The sequence below is a fragment of the Diabrotica virgifera genome, chromosome 9 (genome assembly GCF_917563875.1).
Source record: "Diabrotica virgifera virgifera chromosome 9, PGI_DIABVI_V3a".
Taxonomy (NCBI): domain Eukaryota; kingdom Metazoa; phylum Arthropoda; class Insecta; order Coleoptera; family Chrysomelidae; genus Diabrotica; species Diabrotica virgifera.
In genome coordinates this window covers 35,841,195-35,867,412 of record NC_065451.1, presented here as the reverse complement: position 1 = coordinate 35,867,412, position 26,218 = coordinate 35,841,195, and the positions used below count along the sequence as shown (strand labels likewise).

The 26,218-nt window shown below is 32.5% G+C and overlaps 1 protein-coding gene across 2 annotated transcripts in view; it reads left to right on the top strand.

Moving 5' to 3' along the window:
- The window catches only part of LOC114330263 (pyruvate dehydrogenase phosphatase regulatory subunit, mitochondrial), a 294,720-nt gene that overhangs the window by 30,991 nt on the left and 237,511 nt on the right, over nt 1-26,218 (top strand). For both annotated transcript variants that reach the window (XR_007700863.1, XM_050662019.1), the window contains exons 4-7: nt 3,034-3,270; nt 9,154-9,264; nt 12,579-12,748; nt 16,670-16,907. Coding sequence is in view for 1 of the 2 variants with exons in the window: in XM_050662019.1 (XP_050517976.1) it covers nt 3,034-3,270; nt 9,154-9,264; nt 12,579-12,748; nt 16,670-16,907 (756 nt within the window). In the remaining variant the exon portion in view is untranslated. The remainder of the gene's footprint in view (nt 1-3,033; nt 3,271-9,153; nt 9,265-12,578; nt 12,749-16,669; nt 16,908-26,218) is intronic.

Here is a 26,218-nt window from a genome sequence, read left to right as displayed (position 1 = left end):
AGGGTTTTTTTGAGAATATGTACCTCGAAAAATATGCATTTAATCAAAAAAACTGTAGATATCGAAATTGTATCTTTTAGATAAATTGTATATAAAGCAAATTCTTTTCCTATAATATCTTTAAGACCAATACAAACCGAGATATGGCATGTTAAAGGTTAGCTTTTTTCGTCAAATGCATAATTTTAAATATTCAAAGCCAAATAATGGGAAAATGTGCATTTTTCGAGGAAAACTTAAATAATCATTTTTCAAATATACAATTAGTTCTTTCAAAAAAAAAATATTAAAAGGTTTCTAGCATAAAAATTAAGCGACTTTTAATCAAAAAAATTTCGGGACCTGCTTTTCTCTACGAAAAAATCAGTGAAAACAACCTCCTAACTACCTTCCTAATTCAAAATTGGTCTTCACCTTTCTGTAGTTCCTTTTATATTTATATTATCAATACACTCAAGGAGTTTGACCTATTTAAAATGCCTAATTTTGTAAAAATTGGAGTTTAAAGAAAAATTGATTTTTTGCAATTTAATATTTTTCACCTTTTACTTCAAAATATCTCTGAAAATACTGAAGATATGAAAAAAAATATAAACTACTAAATTGTAGTTTTTTTAATGACTAAAATTACTCTGTGCATAGATTTTCATTACAGTGAATAGTTAGCCAGGTATAGCTGTTTATAACCTCTATTTACCAGCAAACACCCCCTTATTCGAGCCCTTTAAACCCGCCCTAATTAAAAACTAAGGCATCTTACGGAATTCAATTTACACAGTCTTATAGCTCTTTAAAAATCCTACAAAATCATTTTTAAGGGCTCTCATTATTGAGAGGGTATCAAAGGAAAAGTGAAGACCAATTTTGAATTAGGAAGGTAGTTAGGGGATTGTTTTCACTGATTTTTTCGTAGAGAAAAGCAGGACCGACATTTTTTTGATTATATGTAAGTCGCTTAATTTTCATCCTAGAAACTTTTTGTTATTTTTTTTGAAAGGTCTAATTGTATACTTGAAAAAAGATTACGTATTTTTTATGGGGAATAAGCCACAATTTTACTAAAAAATGAATTTATTAACGTTTCGAAGCCCAAATCGGGTTTCGTTGTCAAAATACAAAATACTATTGATTTATTTTGACAACGAAACCCGATTTGGGCTTCGAAACGTTAATAAATTCAGTTTTTAGTAAAATTGTGGCTTATTCCCCATAAAAAATACGTAATTATAAAAATGCCACAAGGAAATAGCTTCAGAACAACATGAAAAAAGATTATTTAAGTTTTCCTCGAAAAACGCAAATTTTTCCCATTATTTGGCTTTGAATATTTCAAATTATGCATTTGACAAAAAAAGCTAACCTTTAACATGCCGTATCTCGGTTTGTATTGGTCTTAAAGATATTATTGGAAAAGAATTTGGTTTGTGTTACTAAAAGATACAATTTTGATATGTACAGTTTTTTTTTTTTTCGGGAAAAACCCGATTCTCAAAGAACCCGAAAAAAGTCGATTTTTTCGTCGAAAAAATGTTATTTTCAAGCGCGAATAACTCGAAAAATATTAGTTTTACGAAGAAAATGTAAAAAACAATTTTTCTTAGAATCAACTTGTCCATCGAATTACATGGTTAAAATGTAATAAAAAATTCCCAACCCCCGAGATGGGGTGGCAACCACCCCCGAGGTTTTAGCGTATGATAGCGGCATGATATAGAAAATGATCCTTGGACTATTCCCTACCTTCTGTGAAAATTTCAAGTAAATCCATGCTGGACGAAAAAATTGCGAGCCAAAATGCTTCATTTTCTCAATCGACTATTGGGGCCGACCGACCGGCTCTGTCCCGTCATACAGCTGACCGACTGTAGTAACTTTTATTTATATTTAATTTAGAATATGTGTACTGATTTTCAGCCTTAGTAAATGGAAATAATTACCTTCGTAGGAAAGCAACTTTGATACCCTCTTAGTAACCCCTGTTCTACGTTTCGCTTGACCGACCGCAGTATGTTTCTCTACACACTCACAGTAATCAACTGTGAAAAGTCTAGCTTTAGTAAATTCAAAGAGATTTTTCAGCGCTGCCTATCCGTCTATTAAGTACATTTAAGTACTCCAAAAAATACGTCTACTGGTACTTGAACTATTAAGTATTCCGACAAATACTTGTACTTAAATTTGTTTTAAGTATATTTTTACTTGCAATTTAAAAAATAAAAAATACTTAAGTACTCTAAAAGTACTTAAGTACTCTAAAAGTACTTAAGTACTCGAAATGAACTTAAACCCTTCACGAAAAGTTCTTAAGTATTACGGATTACTGCAAATATTCTTCATTGTTTTCAAATATAAATATAAAAAATTAAAACAAATAAATATTATTATAATAAAATATTCCCGTTACTCTGAGTATCTTCATTTATTTTTCTTTTGATAAAATTATTGTAATTTATTCATATGTTCCTCTTTTAAACATCCACCACTCCATTTCATACAACAGTACTGCAAATATCTAATATTTAAGTGTTCTAATTCTTAATTTCAATGAAATGTTTCTGTTATATATGAGTTTCTTCACTTTTACACAAATACTTAGAACAAATGTGTCAGTACTTGTAGGTACTTGAACTCGATATTTAAGTACCAAATATTTTAAATGTAGGTTCTTAAGTACACAAATCGGTTACTTAATACTTAGTACTTAAATTTACTGTTTTCAAGTAGTAATTAACCGAAATACTTAAGTACTTATTTATTCTTGGTACTGGTACTTATACTTAGTTCCACTTTGAATAAGTACTGGTACTTAAAACTTCAGTACTTTTGGTCGGTACTTACAACTGGGATTAGGTTAGCTCTGGTTAGGATTGTTTGCATGTGGAAATGGCATTGCATCGCATTTATCCGATGCCGATATCAAAATCGGCATTCAAAAATAAAAATCGACCTGTTTCAGGATCTTTGTCTAAGATAAACTCTAGCCACGCTGTGTATATAATTATAAGTAATTTCTAAACTTGTGTCTTTTCTTAGGTGTAAAAGTATTTGAAAACTGTGCTATTAAGAAGATTCATCACACTAACCAGAAAGTATCAAGTGTTGAAACAGATCTCGGCCATATCAAATGTGATTACTTTGTCAACTGTGCTGGTTTCTGGGCAAGGGGAATAGGGAGATTGTCTGAACCTGTTGTTAAAGTGCCTCTTCATGCTGTAGAACATTATTTTCTTCACACTAAGCCTATTCCTGCATTGGATCCCATGTTACCAGGTAATAATGAAGTACAGTGTCTATACTGAATTTTCATATTTTTTATTTAATAAAATATTTATCGTATGTTGAGTTGGAGTCCTTATACAGTGTGAGTTTTATGTATGCACTAGATCTTGTGTGATTCGTCTAGTACTCAATGGATGGAATACCATCCATTTGTCTAATAGGTACTCAAGTGCGGATCGTCTTCTAACAGGACACAAACATCTAAAGATTTGAAAGTCAAATAAGTCAGGAAATAAAATTCGAAATTATTTATCCAATGAGCTTTTTAAGTTGGAAAAATAAAGCTTAACAGAGTGGCGAAATACTCGACAAGGGAAATTTAAAATTGCATTTCACGTCCTGTCATTCACCATGATAATAATTTTAACAAATAATTTCCTGTAATATCCATGGAATCCCATCAGGAATTTTTTTTCCTGACATATTTGACTTTCGATTCATAGATGGTGCTAGTAGCATGTTTGGTAATTATTTTGATAATTACCCGGAAAGGATGAAAGGATTTGATTTCAGTTCAGTGCCTCTACCCAGGTGCTCCGATGAGGAAACGGTTATTCCGAAATACGTATAATACTCCAGGGTAATAAGCTGGAAATAGACCATGTTAGGGACACTCAAAGATCAGATATAGGAAGAAAACCTACCTGTTTCCTGCCCAATTAATAACAATTTAATGCCAAAATCGCGATTTTTGTACCCCATTCAAAAGCTAAACAGTAACATAAAACTACAAAATTTAATTTTTTAGAACATTGAAAAACCTTCAAAATGTCGATTTTTGAAAGTTAAAAAGTTAATTTGTTGCTACGCAAACTGCAAAATAAGTGAAAATCGTTATTTGTTAATAACTTTTACTAAAACTAATTTAGAACTTTAGTCTTTCACCCAAAGTTGTGTATTGGAGTACTTAACAAACCCTCAAAATTTGAGACCGATCCATTAATTAGTTTAAAAGTTATTCTATTTGTTTATCCCAGATACCTTTATTTTGCAATAACATAAGACAGAAAATAATGAAGATAAGGCAATTCTGCGTATGTCAAATGAAAGTAGAAAAGTGATACTATCAAAATGTACTAAAAAAGATAAAAAAAATATCTAATATAGTCAAAAATACTAATGCCAAATTTTTGAAATTTTGTAGTTTATAAACATTTAGAACAACTTTAAAAATATTGTCCGTAGAAAAAATCATTTTACATATTAGAAAAGCTGGCATTTTACACGAATTTTTAAAAATGTAGTTCAATTGGTGACTGGTCGTGGTAAATGAAGGGGGAGCTGGGAGCCGACAAATGCACGAGTTCAAAAACTAAAAAAGGCAACTTAAAACTACCTACTATCATTTTCTATATCTCGGGATCTACTGAATATATTTTGATCTTTCTTTTTTTAATTTGTATGTAATTTTTCTGTACAATACAAATATGTAATTTGTCTATTTGCAATTTGATATTAAACTATCTAAATCTATTAACCTATCTAAATAAACAATCTAATTTGTTTAAACAATTTTTGAAAAAATAATTTTTTCACAAAAATCCATGTTTTTAATCAGACTATGATTATTAATCATAGAAAAAATTAAGGTATACTTTAATAAATAAATTATCCTCAATAAATAATTATCTAATAAAAATAATTTATTTATTAAAGTGAACTTTAACTTTTTGTATGATCATTAATGATACTATGATTAAAAAAATAGATTTTTGTAAATCAATATTTTTTCAAGAATTGTTTAAACAAATTAGACTGATTATTAATTAATAAATTTATAAACAAATTGCATATTTGTAATGTACTTAGAAATTACATACAAATTAAAAAAAGAAAGATGAAAATCCATTGAGTTGATCTTAAGATACAGAAAATTGTATTAGTTTGAAATTGCTTTTTCGGTATTTTAACTCGGTGGATTCGTAAGTTCCCCCTAGTAACCGTTTGAACTACAATTTTGAAAAATCGTAGAGGGTGCCGTGAAGATACAATGTTTATGCAAATTTTTTAACAAAAAATACAAATCCCATTATTTAAAATGGCATCAATGAAATTCCTTAATTATTATAAACAAATTAGCTGTGAATTAAAAAAAACAAATGGCTAACTTTGTCCCTAATGAACCCAGGCTAGTTTTTTTTATTTGAAAATTCGTGTTAAAATACTAGCTTTCCGAATATATAAAAAGATTGTTCCTACGGACAATATTTGTCAAGTTATTCTAAATGTTTATAAACTACAAAATTTCAAAAATTTGGCTTTAGGATTTTTGATTATGTATATTGATTAATGTTTTTATATTTTTGAAGTTATACTTCTTTAGGCACGAGGGTGAATTTTTACATTTCCCGGCGCATGCGCACACGGACAGTATGGTATTAAAAAATAGTCGCTACATCTTTTAAGTTATGTAGCGCAAATAAGGTGTGCGTGAAAAGAATATATTGTTCTGAAGCTATTTCCTTGTGGCATTTTTATAATCAACTATTTATAATGGGAAACAAGCCACAATTTTACCAAAAAAAAAAAAAAAAAAATATTTATTAACGTTTCGAAGCCCAAATTGGGTTTCGTTGTCAAAATACAAAATACTATTAAAATAAAACAAACATGTTGTTGCTAAGTAAAAAAATTCTTCTAATAATTTATTTAATCTGACTCATTTATATTGGCAATTCAGACGTATATTATACATTTTAAAGTAGAAGACTTTAAAATGATATCGCCAATATTTATGAGTTGCGTTCCTGGGACGACTTTACTAAAAGATAGTTCATTCGATTACATGAAATCAATCCCAACTCAAGAATATCCGTCGCAAAAAAATCATAGCATGTGATCTGTCTTTAAAAAGACAACCAAATGCAACGATGACAGTAAAATTCTCGCGTTATAGATTCCATAGTAAATCACGAGGGAAAACCAGGAAAAAACCTCGTGATACTATCCCGACATCGTAAGTATTTGGTCTTACATTTAATCTACCTTCAAAAAACTAATACCAAATTCTGACTTTAATATGTTTAAATTATAAATAATATTAATATTACATAGATATACAATAAGTAATACTAAAATATAAAATTTGTACTAACTCGATATGTTATTGACTTACTAATCGTGGTATTTTCTTTCTATTGACTTCCTCTTTCAGTATGGGTAACCACATCCTACTGCATTCTACCGAGGAATTTGCGACACAATTGGTTTCATTTAGCATAATTAGAGCCGCTTCTTTGATTTTTCTCTTTTTACTATCTGATTCTTTCAGGACTATACTTGAATCTCTCCACTGAACTCTATGTTCATTATCCCATGCGTGTTGACATATCTGAGATCTATCAAATTCTCTGTTTTTAGTATAAGACTGATGTTCACTTATTCTAACGTTTAATGGTCTTGATGTTTCACCTAAATAAAATTGTTCGCATTCACAAGGTATTCTATAAATGCAATTCTTTGTTCTTTCTTGTTCATTGTTAGGTTTAGTTTTAGATAGAATAGATCTCAATGTGTTTGTTGTTTTGTATGTTGTTGAAATGTTGAATTTATTTCCTATCGTTTTAAGTTTCTCGGATAGTCCTTTTATATATGGTATTGTTATTTTCCTCGTATTATTTCTTGTGAATGTTGTAGGATCCCGTTCTAAGTTGTTCTGTTCCATTCGATCTAATCTTGTCAATTCCTTATTTATAAACGATAAAGGATAATCATTTTTTAATAAAACAGATGTTAACAATTGTTTTTCTTCTAAAAATGAATTTTCGTTAGAACAAGTAATTTTGGCTCTATCATATAAGGATTTAATGATTCCCTTTTTAACGTTGATGTTGTGATTTGATTTGTAATTGAGATATCTGTTGGTGTGTGTTGGTTTTCTATACACTTGAGTCTCATATCCAGTATCCTTCTTTGAGACTAAAACATCGAGGAAAGGCAAAGTGTTATTGTATTCCTTTTCCATTGTAAATTTTATTGTCTCTTCTTGATCGTTTATAATATTCAGTAATGTATCCAACAATTCTGATCTATGAGGCCATATTGAAAACACATCATCTACATATCTCCACCATACTGTGGGTTTTAAATTTTGTTTAGAAATGATATTAGTTTCGAAATCCTGCATAAATATATTAGCCAATAATGGAGATAAAGGAGAGCCCATTGCTAGACCAAAATTTTGTTTATAGAATTCATTATTTAGTTGAAAATAGGTATTATTAGTACATAATGTCAATAACTCCATTATAGCTGATACATTTAGTTTTGTCCTAGTTGTCAATGTATTATCATTTTCTAACTTCGTTTTAATTATGTTTAAAGTTTTATCTAATGGCACATTTGTAAATAAACTGTTTATGTCAAAACTTACTAAAATATTATTTGGATTAAATTCAATATTTGTTAATTTGTTTAAAAAATGTTGTGTATTTTTTATAAATGTGTCATTATTATTTGCAAATGGTTTTATAATATTTAATAAAAATTTTGTATTTTGACAACGAAACCGGATTTGGGCTTCGAAACGTTAATAAATATTTTTTTTTTGGTAAAATTGTGGCTTATTTCCCATTATAAATAGTTGATTAAAAGGATATATTATTACTGTTTTTAGTAAATATATTTATTATAATTTTTATGTCTGTGGATTTGTCTTCCTATTAATAAGTATTATTGAAAATGTTTATTTTCATTTAAAGTATCTGTCACCGAGATTGTAATTATGTCCGAGATATGATCCACTGAATACAAAAGCCGTGGTAGCCGATCAGTAGAGCATTCGCCTAGGTATCGAGAGGTCCCCTGTTCAAATCCTGACAAAGTCTTATCCTTTTTTTATTTTAATTTTTGGTATTCTTTTTGTTCTTTCTAAAATTAGTTTAATATTTAAATACAATACAAAAAAACTGTTTAAAGTAGATAGGTATATTGATTTCATTGAAATCATAATATGAAGTTAGATTATATTATAATAGAAGTATAACTTCTTACGCGTGTACAAAGTACACACACATTCTTTTTTTTAATACATTTTGGTACTATCAGTCTTCTACTTTCGTTTGGCATACTCAGAATTGCCCAATGTTCATTATGTTCTGTCTTATGTTATTGCAAAATAAATGTCTCTGGGATAAACAAATAAAATAACTTTTAAACTAATTAATGGATCCGTCTCAAATTTTGAGGTTTTGTTAAGTACCAAAATAACCAACTTTGGGTGAAACCCAAATCCGGTATTTTGAAGGTTTTTCAATGTTCTAAAAAATTAAATTTTGTAGTTTTATGTCAACTGTTTAGCTTCTGAATAGGGTGTAAAAAATCGAAAAAATCGTGATTTTTGCAATAAATTGTTAATAATTAAAAAACGGACGCGAACTCTAGGCAGGAAACAGGTAGGTTTTCTTCCTATAGGTCTACAATAACTAAAAAAGTAGTCAGCTACCTGAATCTTTGAGTGTCCTGAGAAAATCCTTATTACCCTGAACTATAAACACATAGTAGAGGCTCTGTACTGTAATCAAATCTGAACCATCATTTCTTTTCTTTTAATCTAAAGATTTGTTTTCAGTTGATTCAGTTTTTCTGCTACTTGATTTGGGTAAATCCTTTACTGAACCAGTTTCGGTCAACTTTTTTATTAATTTACTGCCAGTAGATCTCTAGTTATAAGATTTCTATTAGTAGGTATATAAATTATTAAAGATATCACACATTTCTTGTTGACTTCCACGCATGTCACTGCATGAGATATAAAAGATCCATATGCTGCCCATCCATGTGCTATTCTTCTGAATAACATATCATTTGCTATTCTTCTGAATAACATATTTGATTCTGTATTAGAGTAGTAATAATATCACTATTTGTTTTTAGTGCTAAGAGATCTGGACGGACATGTTTATTTGAGAGAAAATAGAGGTAGACTTCTGGCCGGTGGATTTGAACCTGTTGCCAAACCTGCTTATGAAGATGGAAGAATACCTGGTAAGTGACTTGTACATTATTCATAAATTGTTTTTCTTTAACTGCCTTTACCTACCTTCATTTTTACTAACGTGTTGAGTACTAGAAACCAAATGTGTCGATCTTTACCTAGATAGATTGACTTGTTGTGGAATGCATAGTATAGATTCCCTACGTCCTTTCTTCTTTAAGTGCCGTCTGGTAATCGGAGGTTGGATATCATCATTACTATCTTTACTCTATCCACCGCTGCTTTGAAGAGTTCTATAGAACTGCATTTAATCCCTTAAATTCTTCAACTATGACACTCTCCTTCTTTCCATACTCCTTCCTCCTCTTAACTTTTTTCGTATTCTTTGTCCATTTCTGGCAATACTTCCGTGTTAGTTTTTTTCTGTGTCCATGCTATTCTAAGCATCCTCCTGTAACACCACACTTCAAAGGACTGTAGCTTATTTATGTGTTCTTGCTTTAATGTCCAGCTCTCAAGTCCATATTGCAGTATTGAAAACACGTAGCATCTCAAAGCTCTTACTCTCAGTTCTAATCTAAGGTCTTCGTTGCAGAGAGTTGTTTTCATTTTTACAAATGCATTTCTTGCTATTTCTATCCTAGTCCGTAATTCTGTTGTTTGATCATTATTGTCTGAAATCCAGGTTCCTAGGTATTTGTATTTATCAACCCTTTCTATCGGTACATTTCCCAAATGTATGTTCGTTTGTATATTTGTTTTCTTTGTTATTAATATCATGTATTTGGTCTTTTTTATATTCATTTGTAGTCCATATTTTTCACAGAAACTGTTTGTTTTGTTTAGTTCTTCTAAGACGATATACTCAGTAAAACACAGGTTAAAACAAAATAAATATATTCGGTCTAATTATTTACAGATCAAAAGAAAAAATAAAATATTATTCTATTCGTCGCAGCGAAGTCCTCCTCCGGCTAGACGTCTGAAAAAGAAGAGCAAAATTAACAATAATATGAAATGTTCTTACACCTCAGCACAGTGTAAGTTTGCAAAACAATCACGCTATTCAAATATATAAATTTATCGGGAGCTCGCTCACCACGCTTGCCACCGTTTACTTATGAGCCACAAATTACCTCACCACGGTACACCTTGCGGCTCGAGTTGGCCTGCCTTAGCGCGAGATCACTTCAACACGGTGCTTCGGTACTCAGGTCGGCCTGCCTAGCTCACCTCGCTTGGCTGGTTGTGGAGCCCAGAGCTGTCGCTTCAAGACTGGCTGATCTCTGCTTGGGACCTCCTTAAATATCCCTCTGCCTGTGTTGTTTCGGAGAAGTGGAACTGAGTGGGGAAATCTGCGCGATTTGTGAAACTCTCACGGTTCTGAGTGTCGATGCGTGTTCGGCGTATCATTACTATCTGCATATCTTGTTTTGTTAATCGATATGTTGTTAATAGATTTTCTCTAATTTTACATAAATTATATAAATATGTAGTATAAAACCCAGCTGTATTGCGTATATTTTCTTGTTTTAGGCAAAAGGGATATTGTTACTTTTTTAGCATAAAAACACATACCATAAAAACACATACGATAGGTTGTCTTTTTAGTTTTGCATATAGCCATAAAAACAAAAAATATATATAGACTTAAACTACTTTATTGCTTTTCAAAATATGTCCCACCAAGATCGATACACTTTTGTATACGTTCAAACCAATTGGTAAAACAGTTATTCCAGTCTTCGCTGACACCTATGGCTGTTTTAAAGGCATCGATGGCTTCTTCTGGCGACTGGAATCGCCACCCACGCATTGAATTCTTGATTTTTGGGAACGGGAAGAAGTCGTTGGGACTTAGGTCGGGGCTATACGGTGGATGGTTTAACAATTCGATGTTTTGACGCTCCAAAAACTCGATTGTCTTTTGGGCAGTGTGAGCACTTGCATTGTCATGATGTAGGATGACTCGCCGTTGTGTGTTGCTTTCTCGGAGTTTCGCGATAATTTCTGGTAAACAAACGGTTATATACCAATCAGAAGTAACCGTTCTTCGATCTTCTAGAGCAATTGTTGCCACATGACCAGATTTTGACACAAAAGTTGCGACCATTTTCTTTGACACACTTCGAGGACGGATCACTTTTGTTGGTTTTTCCTCATCTTGAAACACCCATACAGCGGATTGGCGTTTATTTTTCGGTTGGTAGGAGTAAATCCAAGATTCATCGCCACTAACAATACTATAAACGTTTTTTGAGCTTCCTTTGTTAAACCGTTCCAATGTTTTTCGACACCAATTGACGCGAGCCGCTTTTTGCTCTTCTGTGAGCAAATGAGGGATCCAACGGCAAACCAACTTATTAACACCCAGTTCTTCATGTAGGATCTGTTGGATCGAAGTCTTTGAAATGCCCAATGATGGCTCTATCTTCCGCTATGTTACACGGCGGTCATACTTAATTAACTGACGAACCGCATCAATGTTTTGCAGCGTGACTGATGTTTTCGGTGGACCTGGCCTGGATTCGTCGCTGAGACTGGAGCGACCACGTCGAAATTCGCAATACCAGCGGGAAATAGTTGACTGGTGTGATGCTTTATTCCCAAATACAGAAACCATTTCAGCGTGACATTGCTGTTGGGATAATCCTCTCCGAAAATTGTAAAAAATTGTTGCTCGAAAATGTTCTCGGCTAAGATCCATTTTTCGACCGACTTGCTAATTTCAAAAATTCACTGTATCTACACGACTTGTTGTATCGCAATGAAATTCTCGATTTATGTCAATAAAAGATTGAGGTTACGTTTTACAAATTTTAGTGGTGGCGCCCTCTAAGCGGCTATATGCAAAACTTAAAAGACAAGCCATGTTTTCAAGTTTACATGAATAAGTTTTCAAATCCCTCTACCTCGTTAATATCAGTTGGGAATTTCAAGCCCAGGGAAAGTTTATTTATTTATTACATTTATACGCCGCTTATTGTACGCTTTTGCAAGAATATCAGTACTTACTTAGAAACAACAACTGTGTTACAACAAAAAATGAAGGTTTTAAGTGGTCAGAGAAATATCAAAAATTTTGTCTTTAGGTAGGACAGTTCATGATTCAGATTATATATTCCAATTGATCCCGAACATCTGGCATCGTTTAAATATGCCCTCATCGCTTTCAACGGTCCACTCCAACCAGTTTACAGGTCCAAGCGGCAAAATGTAGTAAGTGTTACATTTGTACACTAAGGTTCAAGAGTCCTAATGAGGCAAGAGCACATGCAACAATCGTGTATTATACACTTTTCATTTTTAGTGAAAACAAAACAAAAGTTACTGTACAGTAATTTGCACTTTCTGTTTTTTTTAGCCAGCAGCAAAGAGCGTCAACTTCCAGAAGATTGGGATCATTTCCACGTACTGTTAGAACAACTTCTCAAACGAGTACCATATTTAGGTACTGTCGTTCTTGATAGGCTTTGTAACGGTCCTGAAGCCTTCAGTCCCGATTGTAAATGGATAGTAGGAGAAGCACCAGAGGTAATACAGTTTATTTAATATCTTTCATTTAACTGCAGATATCCTAATTATGTTAACCAAATAGATCTTCTTATTAAATTTCTTTCAAAACATTAAACAGAATTGTATAAGTTGATGTCTTTCAACACTGAGTTTTTTTGGAACGTATGGAATGTGTTAAGAAGGGGAACGTATGGAAGGGGGTTAAGGTCAAATTTGGGTTTTGAAGGTAGCTGAAGGTGTCATATTTTGTAAGACATCTTTATGTATTCCGTGTTCTGTCCATGATATTTTCAGCATTCTTCGAAATACCTACATTTTGAAGGTTTCAAGTGGTCTCATACTTTGGTGAGAACTATTTTGAGATCATCATCTGTGATTCCGTGGGATCTTCTTTCTGCCATGATTTGCGGAAATCAAGCAGAATATGTTAAATGGTCAGTGAATCAGAGCAGCTGGAACATATTGGTAGTGGTTCTTTTGTTATCAAGTATTTGTGTGTTAAGGTCTTCTTCTTTGGCCCATTTCTTTCTAACTTTGGACATAGGCCTTCCCCAAATCTTTCCATATCTGTCTGTCCTTGGCTGCGCTTTTCCAGTGAGTTCCTGCAGCTATTCTTCCTGTACCCTGTCTCCAGTTTTGTATTTCAGCTTTCTATAGAATTTCTTAGACTTTTTTCTAGCATATGTCGCTAGGGCATCCCTGCCATTTCGTTCGTTCAGTTCGTGACTGGACGCCGGTGATTATTCTGTTTCAGTCAGGGAGAGCTGCATATGCTCCTCCTGACGAGAGACTAACAAGTCTCGAAACCGGTAGGGGTGCTTGCCGCACTCTCTGATTGAACTAAAATATAATGCGGCTGTAGTTTCGTGTTGCAACGAAATTGAAAATGTTTATTCATTTTTAATTTGCATTTTTACTCCAATCGGAGTACGAGGGGATCGATTTTCGCTGGAACTTTACCGCGCTGGGCACATGGGACGTGAATTATAAATTGTAAAATTCCCTCATCTTCTTTAGTCTCAGCATTCGTTATGGCTTGAATTTTTAGAAGCCTCGTAGGTGTAACCAGAAAATAGTCCCAATAGTTTTAATCTGGTGGAATGTAAAACAATATTTTAAATATTATTTAGATTAATTAATTACAGTTCGTCCAATCTACTTACCGTTGCACGTCATTATCTACAGTCGAGTCCGCGAGTCTTTACCCGTGCGTCATTAATACCTGGCGAGATAAAACACATACTTTTTATCTAGCATCATTCTCTTCCACGCATGAAAGTCATGACAAACCAGCTGCCGTTTGTTATTAAGTAAAAACACATGTTATTTTTATGAACCGTCTAGACTCAGTGCAGTGAAAAGAGATAGGTACAAAAAAAGACGATTCGGTATGTTTTCATATTTTAAGCACAATTTGTTTGACGTTTCTGCTTTGTTTACTTTTGTGGCTGTCAGTCAGTTGAATTTTTTGCGGTTTTTGTCGAATTTTTGCGTTTTGAAGTTTCTTTATATTACACAAACAGTTATTTTAACAACTAATTTTATATTGGGCTTTGAACTTTAAGGGCCGGTTGTTCGAACGCTAATCAACAATGATCACTATCAAATATTTAATTACTGTCACCAAAACTGTCATTGTCAACTTTTATTGGGTTGCTGAAAACATAATTGATTAAAATTATGAGATTAGTTAATCAATTAACATAACAATTATTAACATAATTGATTAAGTAATTTCATATTTTCAAGTTTTCAGCAACCCAAACAAAGTTGACATTGACAGTTGGTGGCAGTAATTAAATATTTGATAATGATCATTGTTGATTAGCTTTCGAACAACCGGCCCTTAAGGTAAATAATTATATTTTGGCAATTAATATTTAAAACATACAAAGCTAACGTCATTCACACAGTAAATAAATGATTATATTTTGGCAATTAATATTTAAAACATACAAAGCTAACGTCATTCACACAGTAAAGAAATGATTGTGTTTAGATTTCCGTCAAAGTAAATAAAATAACAAAAATAAAATATGTTATTGAATTTTTTTATAAATTGTTTATTTATTTATTACTCAATAATAATAAAAAATTTATTAAGCTACTTCAAACATAGCTGTAATTCTGCACAAAAATTTTGAAGCAAAACTTACATTTGACATTCTATATATTTGATAACCTCAACTTTTATAATAAAACCCGTAATCGGAACAGCAGCCACTTTCTGTCACTTGTTGTTGCGTGAAATAGATTTCCGACTTATTTCGTATGCTTTAAATGATGACGCACGGGTAAAGACCATAGATATAACAGAATAGATTAGGCCAGTTCGAAAAATAGCGTAACGCGGAACAGTTCGGATCGGTGGTCTATCTATCTCTCTCTACCGGCGCTTAGCTTTCTCTCTCTAGCATATGATGGCCGCCGCCTGTGTGTCACTGTCGTTCCGTTATTCCCACCTCTTGGTAGATACGCTCACACTCGCACGACAGACAAAGATAGCTAGACCACCGTACTTGATATCGGCGTTACACCCTGATGCATTGAGTGGCATATGACTAGCCTGATCTATTTTCTTTACATATCTCTGGTAAAGACTCGCGGACTCAACTGTACGTCAGATATCTAAGTTGACATTGTTGCCCAATTACAAAAAAATCTTAAATTCGTTTTAAATCAAATATATCACATCATTTTTGCGGAAGTGGATTATACAACAAAACTAATATTCCATGTAAATAAATAAAAACTTTAGAAATAGAATACAAGAATTAAGTTATAATCTTACGTTAAAGTAAATAATAAAAACAGTAAATATAATAAAACAAATACTTATAGTAAAGAATAAAAACAAATATGAAGTGTCATCACCGCAACTGTCAAATAAATGTTACCAATTTATGCGAAGATGTCACCTTTGTTCGATCGCAGTTAGAGTGTAATCCGAACACGTGTGCTTTATAAAAACGCTTTATATTCCACTTATACAAATTAAATAAAACAAGTTAGGGTATGTTTCCTAAAGTGTACATTAATAGAAATCTTCCAATATTATTTCTACGCGTATATTATTATAATAAAATATGTCTAGTGGCTGTAATTCCCGTGTACTCGGCTAAATGATTCTAAAAAGGAACACACCTACCGCCTAAATATTTCGTGTTGGTATCATGTGACGTCACGGGTTATGACGCGGATGACGTGCAACGGTAAGTATATTGGACGGATTGTATTAGATTTTTATTAGATTAAAACTTTTTTCTAGCAGATGTCGCTAGGTATTCCTGCCATTTCGTTCGTTGCAATTCGTGACTGGACGCCGGGGATTAATCATAGAGGTATATATTAACATAGAGTGAGCCTACCTACCGCGCTTCCTGGCGACAAGATGTCATGGACTGGTTTGCGGCATCTCTTTCTAACACATTGTATCGAGAAACTAAGATGACATTAAGTGTGAGTATAGGCACAGAAGGGAAGCACTACTGTCACAGCTTTACTATGCGTAAGAGTGAAACAGCACTGAGCCAAATAAAAAATATGGTGTCGTCACTTCGCTCTGAATGGCACTCTCTATGATAATATATAACTATATGGGATTAATTAGTCTATTTCAGTCAGAGAGAGCTGCATATGCACCTCCTGACGAGAGAGTAACAAGTCTCGAAGCCGGTAGGGCTGCTTGCCGCACTCTATGATTGAACTAATGAACTAAAATACAATGCGGCTGTAGGTCCATATTGCAACGAAATTGAAAATATTTATTAATTTTGAAAATGTTTATTCATTTTTAAAAACAATTTCCCTGCGTTAATTGGTTAAATTTTTCAAATTTAACACATTTTTATTGAGCAATCAAAAAATAATTCCGCAATTTTCCTAATAGAAATTAGATAATAGCTCATCAAATTACTTTAACAAATAATTTTCTTCCAGATACGGAATTATTTGATTGCAGCGGGTATGAAAACCGTGGGAATAGCTGCAGCTGGAGGAGTTGGTAAGGCCACGGCAGAAATTATAGTTAATGGCGACACGGAATTCGATATGTACGAAATAGAAGTTTCACGATTTCTTGGTTTGCACAATAATAGAAAGTTTTTAAGAGATCGGGTCAAGGAAGTTCCTGGTCTGCATTATGGATTAATATATCCTTTTCATGAATTTGAAACAGGTAAAAATATTGTGTTTAAAATACTAATAAAAGTACTAATTAAGGAAGAAAAAAATACAATAATTTTTCATATTTTTAATAATTGCTATAACAAAACCTATACACCTTTTAGCGCAGTATACAAGCTATTAAGCTATTATACGTCAAAGTTGGTTCTTCAACCGACTTGTAGATTGTCATTTTTGGTCGTAAACCAATTTTAGGAGATCAAAGTAATGAGTTTAGTGTTTACTGTTCCTAGGTATTCAAATTCTTCATATTTTTTATGTCTCTAATCGAAAGTTGTGGGTCTCTTTCTTCGTCTTTTATTCTCGGAAGATATTCGTATAATCCATGTCTTCCTCATCGTTTGCCATAATCAATTGATCGCCTGCGAAGAAAAGATTTGTTATGTACTTGTTCATACGTTCTATTCCCATCCATATTTTTCTTCTTTTTCAGTTTTTTAATGCTTCCTGAGAATAGATTTTGAATAGAGGCAGGCATTACTTAGACCTGCCTTCGTCAATATTTTTTTCTTTCTTGGAAGCCGTCTGTTGTGAACCAGCCGTACTGCAGCCACTTGGCGTATTGTACATCTTCCATTCCTTTATGAAACCCTTCCAGAATTCTGGAACCCTGTACCAACTTATACAGGTCTAGTGGGTGGGTGCCATATATATTTTGAGTCACTTCGATGTCTCTGAAAAGTGTTTGCCGCCTTCGATCTAATGCCTCGCAATCCTGCAAGATATGGTTGACCGTTTCAGGTTTTCTGTTAAAGATTCTGCAGCTCAAGTCTCCATGAAACAGCCCCATTGTATGCAGGTGATCCTTAACTGGCGCGTGCATAGTGAGGAAACCTGTTATGACTCTGAGCTGATTCCTGCTTGTCTTCAGCAGTAATTCAGCCCTACTAGCACATGTCCGTCTTATATACATCTTGCCATGGGTTTGACCGGGTATACCCTCCCAGTGCGAGTTATGTTGGCTTCGGACCCAGGCTTTTTTACGTTCGCGGACGGTGCTTTTTGGCACTCCCACGGCCGGCTCTGGACTCAGGTATTCTGTAGCTGATGCTCTCCTGGCAAGTGCATCAGCTCTTTCGTTGCCGTATATGCCCACATGATCTGAAACCCATAACAGTATAACACTGTTATGTTGCGCCAGTCTGTCAAGTTTTTGTCGACATTTCTACACTAGCCTAGAGTTCACCGTAGGGATTATAAGAGCCCCAATGGCTGCTTGGCTATCAGTGCATATGTTAACCCACTGCAGTTCGAAGGCCCCCAAGTTGTTTCTCTTGCGCACTGCAAGATTGCATGTCTGCCTGAAATACAGAGGTATATTCTCCTAGTGGAATAGAAATGTTGATATTTCCACCACTACAGAATATTCCTGCGCCCGAACCTTCTGCAGTTTTAGACCCGTCCGCATACCAGGTGTAGCCCTGCAGTCTGGGTCGAGAGTTTCCTCTGTCCCATTTCTCTCGTGGGCAAATGTCCACTTGAAAAGGTACTTCAGCTTGTATCTGGATGTCATATGGTCAGAAATCATCATGTATTCGGCATCATTGGTTTCATTTATTATTCTACTATGTCCTGATTTAACTAATACGTTGCTCAGGTTTTCTCGCAGTCTATAATATCCCGGAATGAACAGTAGGAATCGCGGCAGCTGATGGAGTTGGAAAGGCCACGGCGGAAATTATAGTTAATGGAGACACCGAATTCGATATGTACGAAATAGAAGTTTCACGGTTTCTCGGTTTGCACAATAATAGGAAATTTTTAAGAGATCGGGTCAAGGAAGTTCCTGGTCTGCATTACGGATTTATATATCCTTTTCATGAATTTGAAACAGGTAACAATATTGTGTTTAAAATACTGTTATGTTTTCCTGTGGATTCAGAGCTTAAGTCAACCTAACATGGTTTAACTAACTATATTCAACTCACTAGGATACAAAAGCTCACTAAATAACAAATATCTCAGTAATAATTCTGGTAAATCGCTTTACAAAATAAAAATTTTGATAACCACATAAAACGTAAAGCCCTAAGTAACAAAGCACCTCTTCTAGAAGAAGCTGGCAGGTGACGATGTGCGAGAACGCCAAATATCCGAAAAATACCGATAATTTCAAGAAGTTCTCGAACGTTGCTGACAAAGTGGTTAATTTAGCTTCTAGAATTACTCTTCTGTTTCGAGCTTTCCATATCTAGATAGTGTGATGCCTAGATATTTAAACTCCATGACTTGTTCTATTATCAAAATTTAAAAATGCGCTCTATAATTTGATCTTATTTTTTCCAAAAACCATGCATTTTAAACCCGTCCAACTTTTTGAACATAGAAACAACACTATAATAAAAGGTATTGTAGAAGTAAAACGATGCATTTAAATAGGGAACTTGCATAAAATTTTAAATTCGAAAAAACTGGTATAAATCACAACAGAACATAATTTAGAACCTGTATCAAAGATAAATAAAAAATAATGAAAAAAATTTTTTTAAGATACGCTTTTCTTTAGTTACGAGTGACTAAAATTAAACATAAAAAAATCAATTAAAAAGCAAAAAATAAAAAAAAATGAAAAAACAATTTTTTACACATACACATTTTTCAAAGAAAAGCGTGGCGCGTCTTCATCGAATAAAGGGTTTTTGCACCACGCTTTTCTTTGACGAATGTGTTAGATTTTTCAATTTTTTTTATTTTTTTCTTTTTAATTGATTTTTTTATAATATGTTTAATTTTAGTCACTCGTAACTAAAGAAAAGCGTTTCTTAAAAATTTTTCATATTTTTTTATTTTTTACTTTTTAGTCTTACACTTTTCAAACATTAAAATATATCGTCATGTTTATTAAAATATGTATAAAACAAATATGATGTACAAACATGAAAAGTAGTCGGAATCGGCAAAAAATTTGAAATTTTATTGTTTATTTATGAAGCATAACGTAAACAATTAACGTAAAAAGTGAAATTATGTATAGTTCATATCATTAGCTACAATCCGTAAAAGTTTCAAGTTTCTACATTGTAAAAAACAAGAGAATCTAATCATTTTCCATTAAAATCGTTTTTTTTTTATTTAAACAAATAATAAACATAAAAAAAAATTTATTGACTATTCGTGTATTGTTCCCGCGAATGCATATGTCTGCAAATTTTCATTTTTTTGCATTGAATAAAAGTCAGTCAAATTAACGTCTAAAGATTTGATGCAAACTATTGAAGTAAAGAAAAGCGTTTAAAAAGTTTTGTTTGTCTTTCGTTTTACCCCTAAAGACGACTAAAAATTCAACTTATACCAGCCACCCCAAAACGCGTCGTGACGTCACGGGGTTGTATGTTTACATTCTACACCAATTGTATATATAATTTTAAATTAGACATTATAAACGTGAGTAAAAAATACAGTTATGTGACGTTAAAAGTGTTTTTGATCGTTTGAACTATTCATAGAAAATTTTTACTTTTACAAAATGGTTTTATTTTCAATAGTAAACCTTCTTTCCTTTCCTTCAAAAACTGTATCAAGCTCCAATCTCAAAATACTGGTATATATTATTACGACATACGATAAATATCATTAGAATATAAATATTTTTCCTTTATTCGCCGACGACGAGCTGGGCAAATACCCAAGTAGGTGGAGGCCAATAAACTAAAGAAGAAGAAGAATATACGTAAATATAACCATAAACGAAACCACATAGTTAAACTCTGTGACGTCACGGGTCGTTTGAACTATTTTAAACTAAAGAAGACTTTAAATTCGTACTTCTAAGTTATTATGAGTTTTTGAAGCGTGAAATTTTGGAAATCTCATTTTTATACAAAATTGAACATTATTATGTAATAAACAAAAATTTGCAAGTTCCCTGTTCTCGTGGATGAGGAGTTAAATATACTTCGCATTTTTTCTTAAAATAAATTAGTCATCAATTTTTTTGCACCATATCTCGCTTAGTTTGAACGTAATCGACATTGAACAGTGCTCGTTTTAAAGGTCTTTTCAAGCACTACAAAAGGTATTCAAAGCATTATACTCCTAGAATCGACCATTTTTGTTATTTAAGTGAATACATCGATTTGAGTATGCACCAAAAAAACAAACTCGTCTCACCTACAATATCTCCTTTTTGTATTATAACTAGAGGATTTATGAAGAAACGAATCTCTTTGATTTTTCATAAGCTACAAAAATGGTTTATATAGTTTTTTTCGTTAAATGCATATTTTTAAGTTATTCGCAAAAAAACGTCCGAAACGGTGTAAATTTTCAATGAAAGTGACTTTTCAACCATGAATAACTTGAAAAGTATTGAGTTTAAAAAAATATAAAACAGTTTTTGCTTAGAATGGGGTTCTCTAGCCACTTACGTGGTTATTCTGGTCAAGACATTTTCCACCCCCCGAGATAAAAGCGGCATAGTATACAGTGGCGGCCCGTGAGGTAGTGCCATAGAGCTATGGCACTACCTTCTTAACTATGCAGAAGCATATTTTTTATTTTTAAAATCTTTTAATGTCTGTTAATATTTTGTGTGTATTTCTTTTTATCTTCATAAATTATATAAAATCTGGCAAGTGTGCGCGTAGTACAATCGCTGCCACTTACAGCGGAGATTATTCGGCTGGAGAATCTTGAGCCAAAATTGGTATTGCCACGGCTGAAAAGAGAAAGATTTTACGAGCATCCTTTATAAGTGACCGAGAAAGAGCTATATTGGACTATTTAGTATACCTTAAATGAGAATCTCGTGCCAGGCACAAGATTTTGAGTTTCTTTAAGTGCTGGCTTGTCGCTTTTGTTATGTCTATTTTCTGTTAAAGTTTTTGTATTTATAATATTATTATGAAACTTTTAGTGCATCATGATCGTGGGTGTAGTATAAATAATATGATTATTTCTTAAGTTTAATTTATTAATTGACAATGAATCACATTAGTATCTTAGAAAACTCTTTTGGTGGTTTTTCTTTACAAATTTTATAAAGTTTTGTGGAGCTTTCGAGTTAGCTTAAAGAGGTCACGACGAAAAAAAAATCACAAAATAGAGGCACATTTAAGGAACTGGTCAATTTTAGCGCCGAATTAGACAACGACTTAAAGGTTCATAATATTTAAAGTTCCGAATCATTTTTAATGAAACATGGAAACAATTTTAATTTTTAAACAAAACTCAGTTTAAAACTGAATTAGAAGTACTGTATTAGTGAGACGAATTAAGTACTACCCCTGGGGCTATTTCGCTATGAGTTTTATTAAATGAGGAAGGTTTAAAAAGCACATTGGAAGAAACTATTAAACTTTTAAGCATTTTAATTACCATTCCTATATCAATATCTGAAGCAGAACGCTGTTTTTCGATGTTAAAACGAATTAAAACATTAGTTAAAAATACAATGAAAGAAGAACGACTTAGGTATGTTATCTGCAGAAAAGCATTTTGTAAATGGTATTGATAATTTTAATAATAAAGTCATTGAAAACTTTGCAACCAAAAAAAAACAAGAAGGATGTATCGTAAACTTTAACAGCCTTATTAATAAAAATTGCTTAGTCCAACGTTAGTCTCGGACTACTTAGTCCGAGATTAAGCGAGTACTAACTTCATTTTAAGATTGTCATTAATAAACACGGACTAAGCTCGGACTAACTAAACCTTCCTTAGTCCTAGTTACGACAAATTTATGTTGGCAACCCTTGCGAAAAAGAAGAGAAATGGAGAGAATTTTGCGAAAAAGAAGAAAATGTAGAGGATTTAACCTCTCTTTCCTCTAAACCGAACAGCTGTTCGGTCGGTGCCGTCGGTGCCATTTCTGCATAAATTTTAATTAATTTGTGTTGGACTTCGTTCTGAGAAGGTGCTACCTGGTGTTTTATATTTTATATTATTTATTGTATTATTGTTTTGTATTTCATATTAACTGCTGTACCTTTTGAAAATCGGTATTTGACTTTAAATTTACCTTCTAATTCCTCTAAACTAAAGATTTTTTTATAATTTTGTATATTTTGATGTGACTCACAAGAGGAATATCGTTCCGCTGATTTCTATCCTCATTTAATTCGTCTATTAATTATCTTAAATCATTAATAAAATAATATCTCTCCATTATCAATAATAACATAATAATGTTATATATTTATTATACAAGCAAGCAAAAGCAAATAATGCATTTAGGAAGTTTGTAAGGTTATGAATACAAAATGTCAAGTTAGTCTCGGTTTAAACCTACTATTAGTCCTCGGACTAAAGTTAGTCGGGTGTTACGGCCGATTTCATAATGAAGTTAAAGGAGGCTTTAAATTTAAAGTTGCCTTTAACTTGAGATTTTCATTTCATAATCGAGTTAAAGGGCCCTTTTTATCAAAAGCCCTCTTTAACTTTAAAGTGCAGATTTCGGACCTTTAAGTTGATAAAGTCTCCTTTAACCCTTAAACGCCCAAGGGTGGGTAAAAAATGTCCACCTAATGCGTATTCCCTTGTAACATATTTATTACGTGTTTAAAAAATTTTAAAAAATTATTTATTGTTAAAAAGACAGCCCTTTATCGAATGTTAATTTGGTTTTACTGATATTTTTGAAAATAAAAGTAGCATCTTGAGTTACATATGGGTGGGCATAAAAAGTACACCCTTGGTAAAACTTGTTCCTTAAGGTTTCTATATAATTTCTCGTTGGTAGGAAGATAATCCATATAATTATCGACGTATAATTACATAATCTACATAATTATCCGCCAATGAGGAGGTTGAAAGAAAGAATGTGGAGAAAATCGACAAATCTGAATTATTGGCTTTTCCTGGTATGTTAATTTTGATGTACATTGTAATTTTGTTGTAAGGTTTGTAAATTGTTTATATTAATATTTTAGAAGATGCTGTGTTTATTAAGCATAAGATTCTTAAGTTTAATCCATTTCCAACAACTCTCAATAAATATATTAGCTATTTTCGAGGTGGACATTTTTTACCCACCCTTGGGCGTACATGGAACCTAAAAAAGGTTGGGCGTTTAAGGGTTAAAGGATACATAACCTATTTTGTTGAGATGAAAACAAAGTTGTTTTTGTATTTAACTTTTAAGGTTAACATAACAGTCAATAATAATTATTATATTATTACTAGGATTAATTAATTGTACTTTAAAAGTACAATTATGTATAATTTTGAAACGTCTAGTTCAAGAAATTTATTGTATTTAGAAGACCAAAAATTTACCAGAACAGATTAAGAACAAACTGTTTTGAACAATAATAATATGATGATCTGGATTTTTATCAAATATTTAGGTTGAAAACAAACAGTTTTCTATTAGGTAAGTGACTAAAAATTTGTTGATGTAAGTAAAAACAATGCTGTTTATTTATTTTAGAGGTGGATGCCATGCATTACTCCCATGCAACAAATTCTGTTGGATTTTATGCATCAGGAAGTATGCAATTAAATGTAGCTGATTTTACGGCAGTGTCCAGAGGTTCAGCAAGTAGAATTATAAAAATAGTATTTTTACAAGATTGCTGTATTCCCTAGAATAATGAGTGCAATGGGTTATACTTTAATTAAAATAGATTCTGCAGGTGTCCAGGATGCAGAAATTTTCAAGTCCAGAAAATCATTTTTGCATTGAATGTTCAGTCAGTGATGCAAAATTTAAAATTAGAGATATTGTTGTCCTGTGGCGATCAAATAAGACATTTTTAATAATAGTAGGCTGAAGCATAATTCAGGGGCTTAGAATCACACAAACGTAGCTACATTTTGTTTTATTTTCGTCTACAGAAATATTAGGGTTACGGTAACTGAACGTTATAATATGTAGGTACCTAGCCTAGGTATGCATGTCCAAATCAGAACTAAAGCAGGTGGACATACGTTCATGTGAATCTTAAATAGGAAGTTTTATTGTAGTTATGTTTGTCTGACCCTAACCCCCTGAATTTTGAAAGTTGTATCTTTGGCCATTACGTATTGGTTGGTGACAGTGACGAACAAGGAATGTAGTAGAACAGCAATATGGGTTGTGGAAATAAAGATTTCCTATACTCCGCTTAGGAATGAGACTACAATTAGAAAACATGACTGTGATTGTTGCAACTAGAGTGCTTCATAATATGGCCATTGATATGGATGACAATTTTCCTGTGAATAAAACTGAAGATGAAGCAAACAATGAATAATTACAACAGATAAAACATAATAAAAATATTTCAGAAAACAATATAACTGTGTTAATAAATGAACACTTTGGTAGATTGTAAATATCTTTATTAATAAAAACAAAATAAATGTATTGAACTTTTTATTTATTTTAGTTTATCCCATTTTTTATAGACCTGGATCCCACGTACCAAAAAAAGTTGATTAATAGCAAGCTGAAAATTTGTTAATAGCTTAACGGTGTCTGTCGGAGAAACTTTGATGTATGGGAACACTGGAATGGGTGGAGTTTTAATTGTGGAACAGGTTAAAAATTTGGAACGTAAAACCACGAAAACGTTCCACGTATTTTGTTGGACAGAACTTCCAATTGATTTGTTACCATTCATTAAACTCTCATGCAAAAATCAGACTGGTGTTTATCACCAACGGGGCATTTTAATGAGTGGAACACGAAGAACATGTCAAATGACAGGAATCATGTTGGTTAGTAATAGCAGTCTGATTTTTGCATGAAAGTTTAATGAAAGGAAACAAATCAATTGGATGTTCTGTCCGACAAAATACATGGGACGTTTTCGTAATCTGACTTTCCACATTTTTAAACTGTTCCACAATTAAAACTTCCAGTGTTCCCATACATCAAAGTTTGTCCGACTAGACACTGTTAAGCTATTAACAAATTTTCAGCTTGCTATTAATCAACTTTTTTTGGTGTGCGGGATCCAGGCCTATGAGGTAGTTTTATTTTTAAATCCAATAATTTTATTTTTTTATATTCTGCCTCTTCCCTTTCTATCCTTTTTTTCCTTCTGTTCTGCAAATATGCAATGCAAATGAACATTAGCTTGCCTGTACATGATACTCAATTATTTGGATAATTTAAATGATTTTTAACAAATAAAATATTGTACCGACCGTTCCTTTATTTTTCACATTTATTTATTATATTTCTATAACTTTCTATCTTTTGTAACAAAAGAAGTTCCTCCTCTTTGCTAAAGTTTGTAGAAGTAATATTTTGTTATCTCGTTATATGTCCATTTTTTAGATTTCACTTTTTATTGATGAGTAATTAAATAATGGTAGGTGTATATAATTATTAAATAATAGTAATACCTATACAATAATAAAATTAAAAAGTAAGTA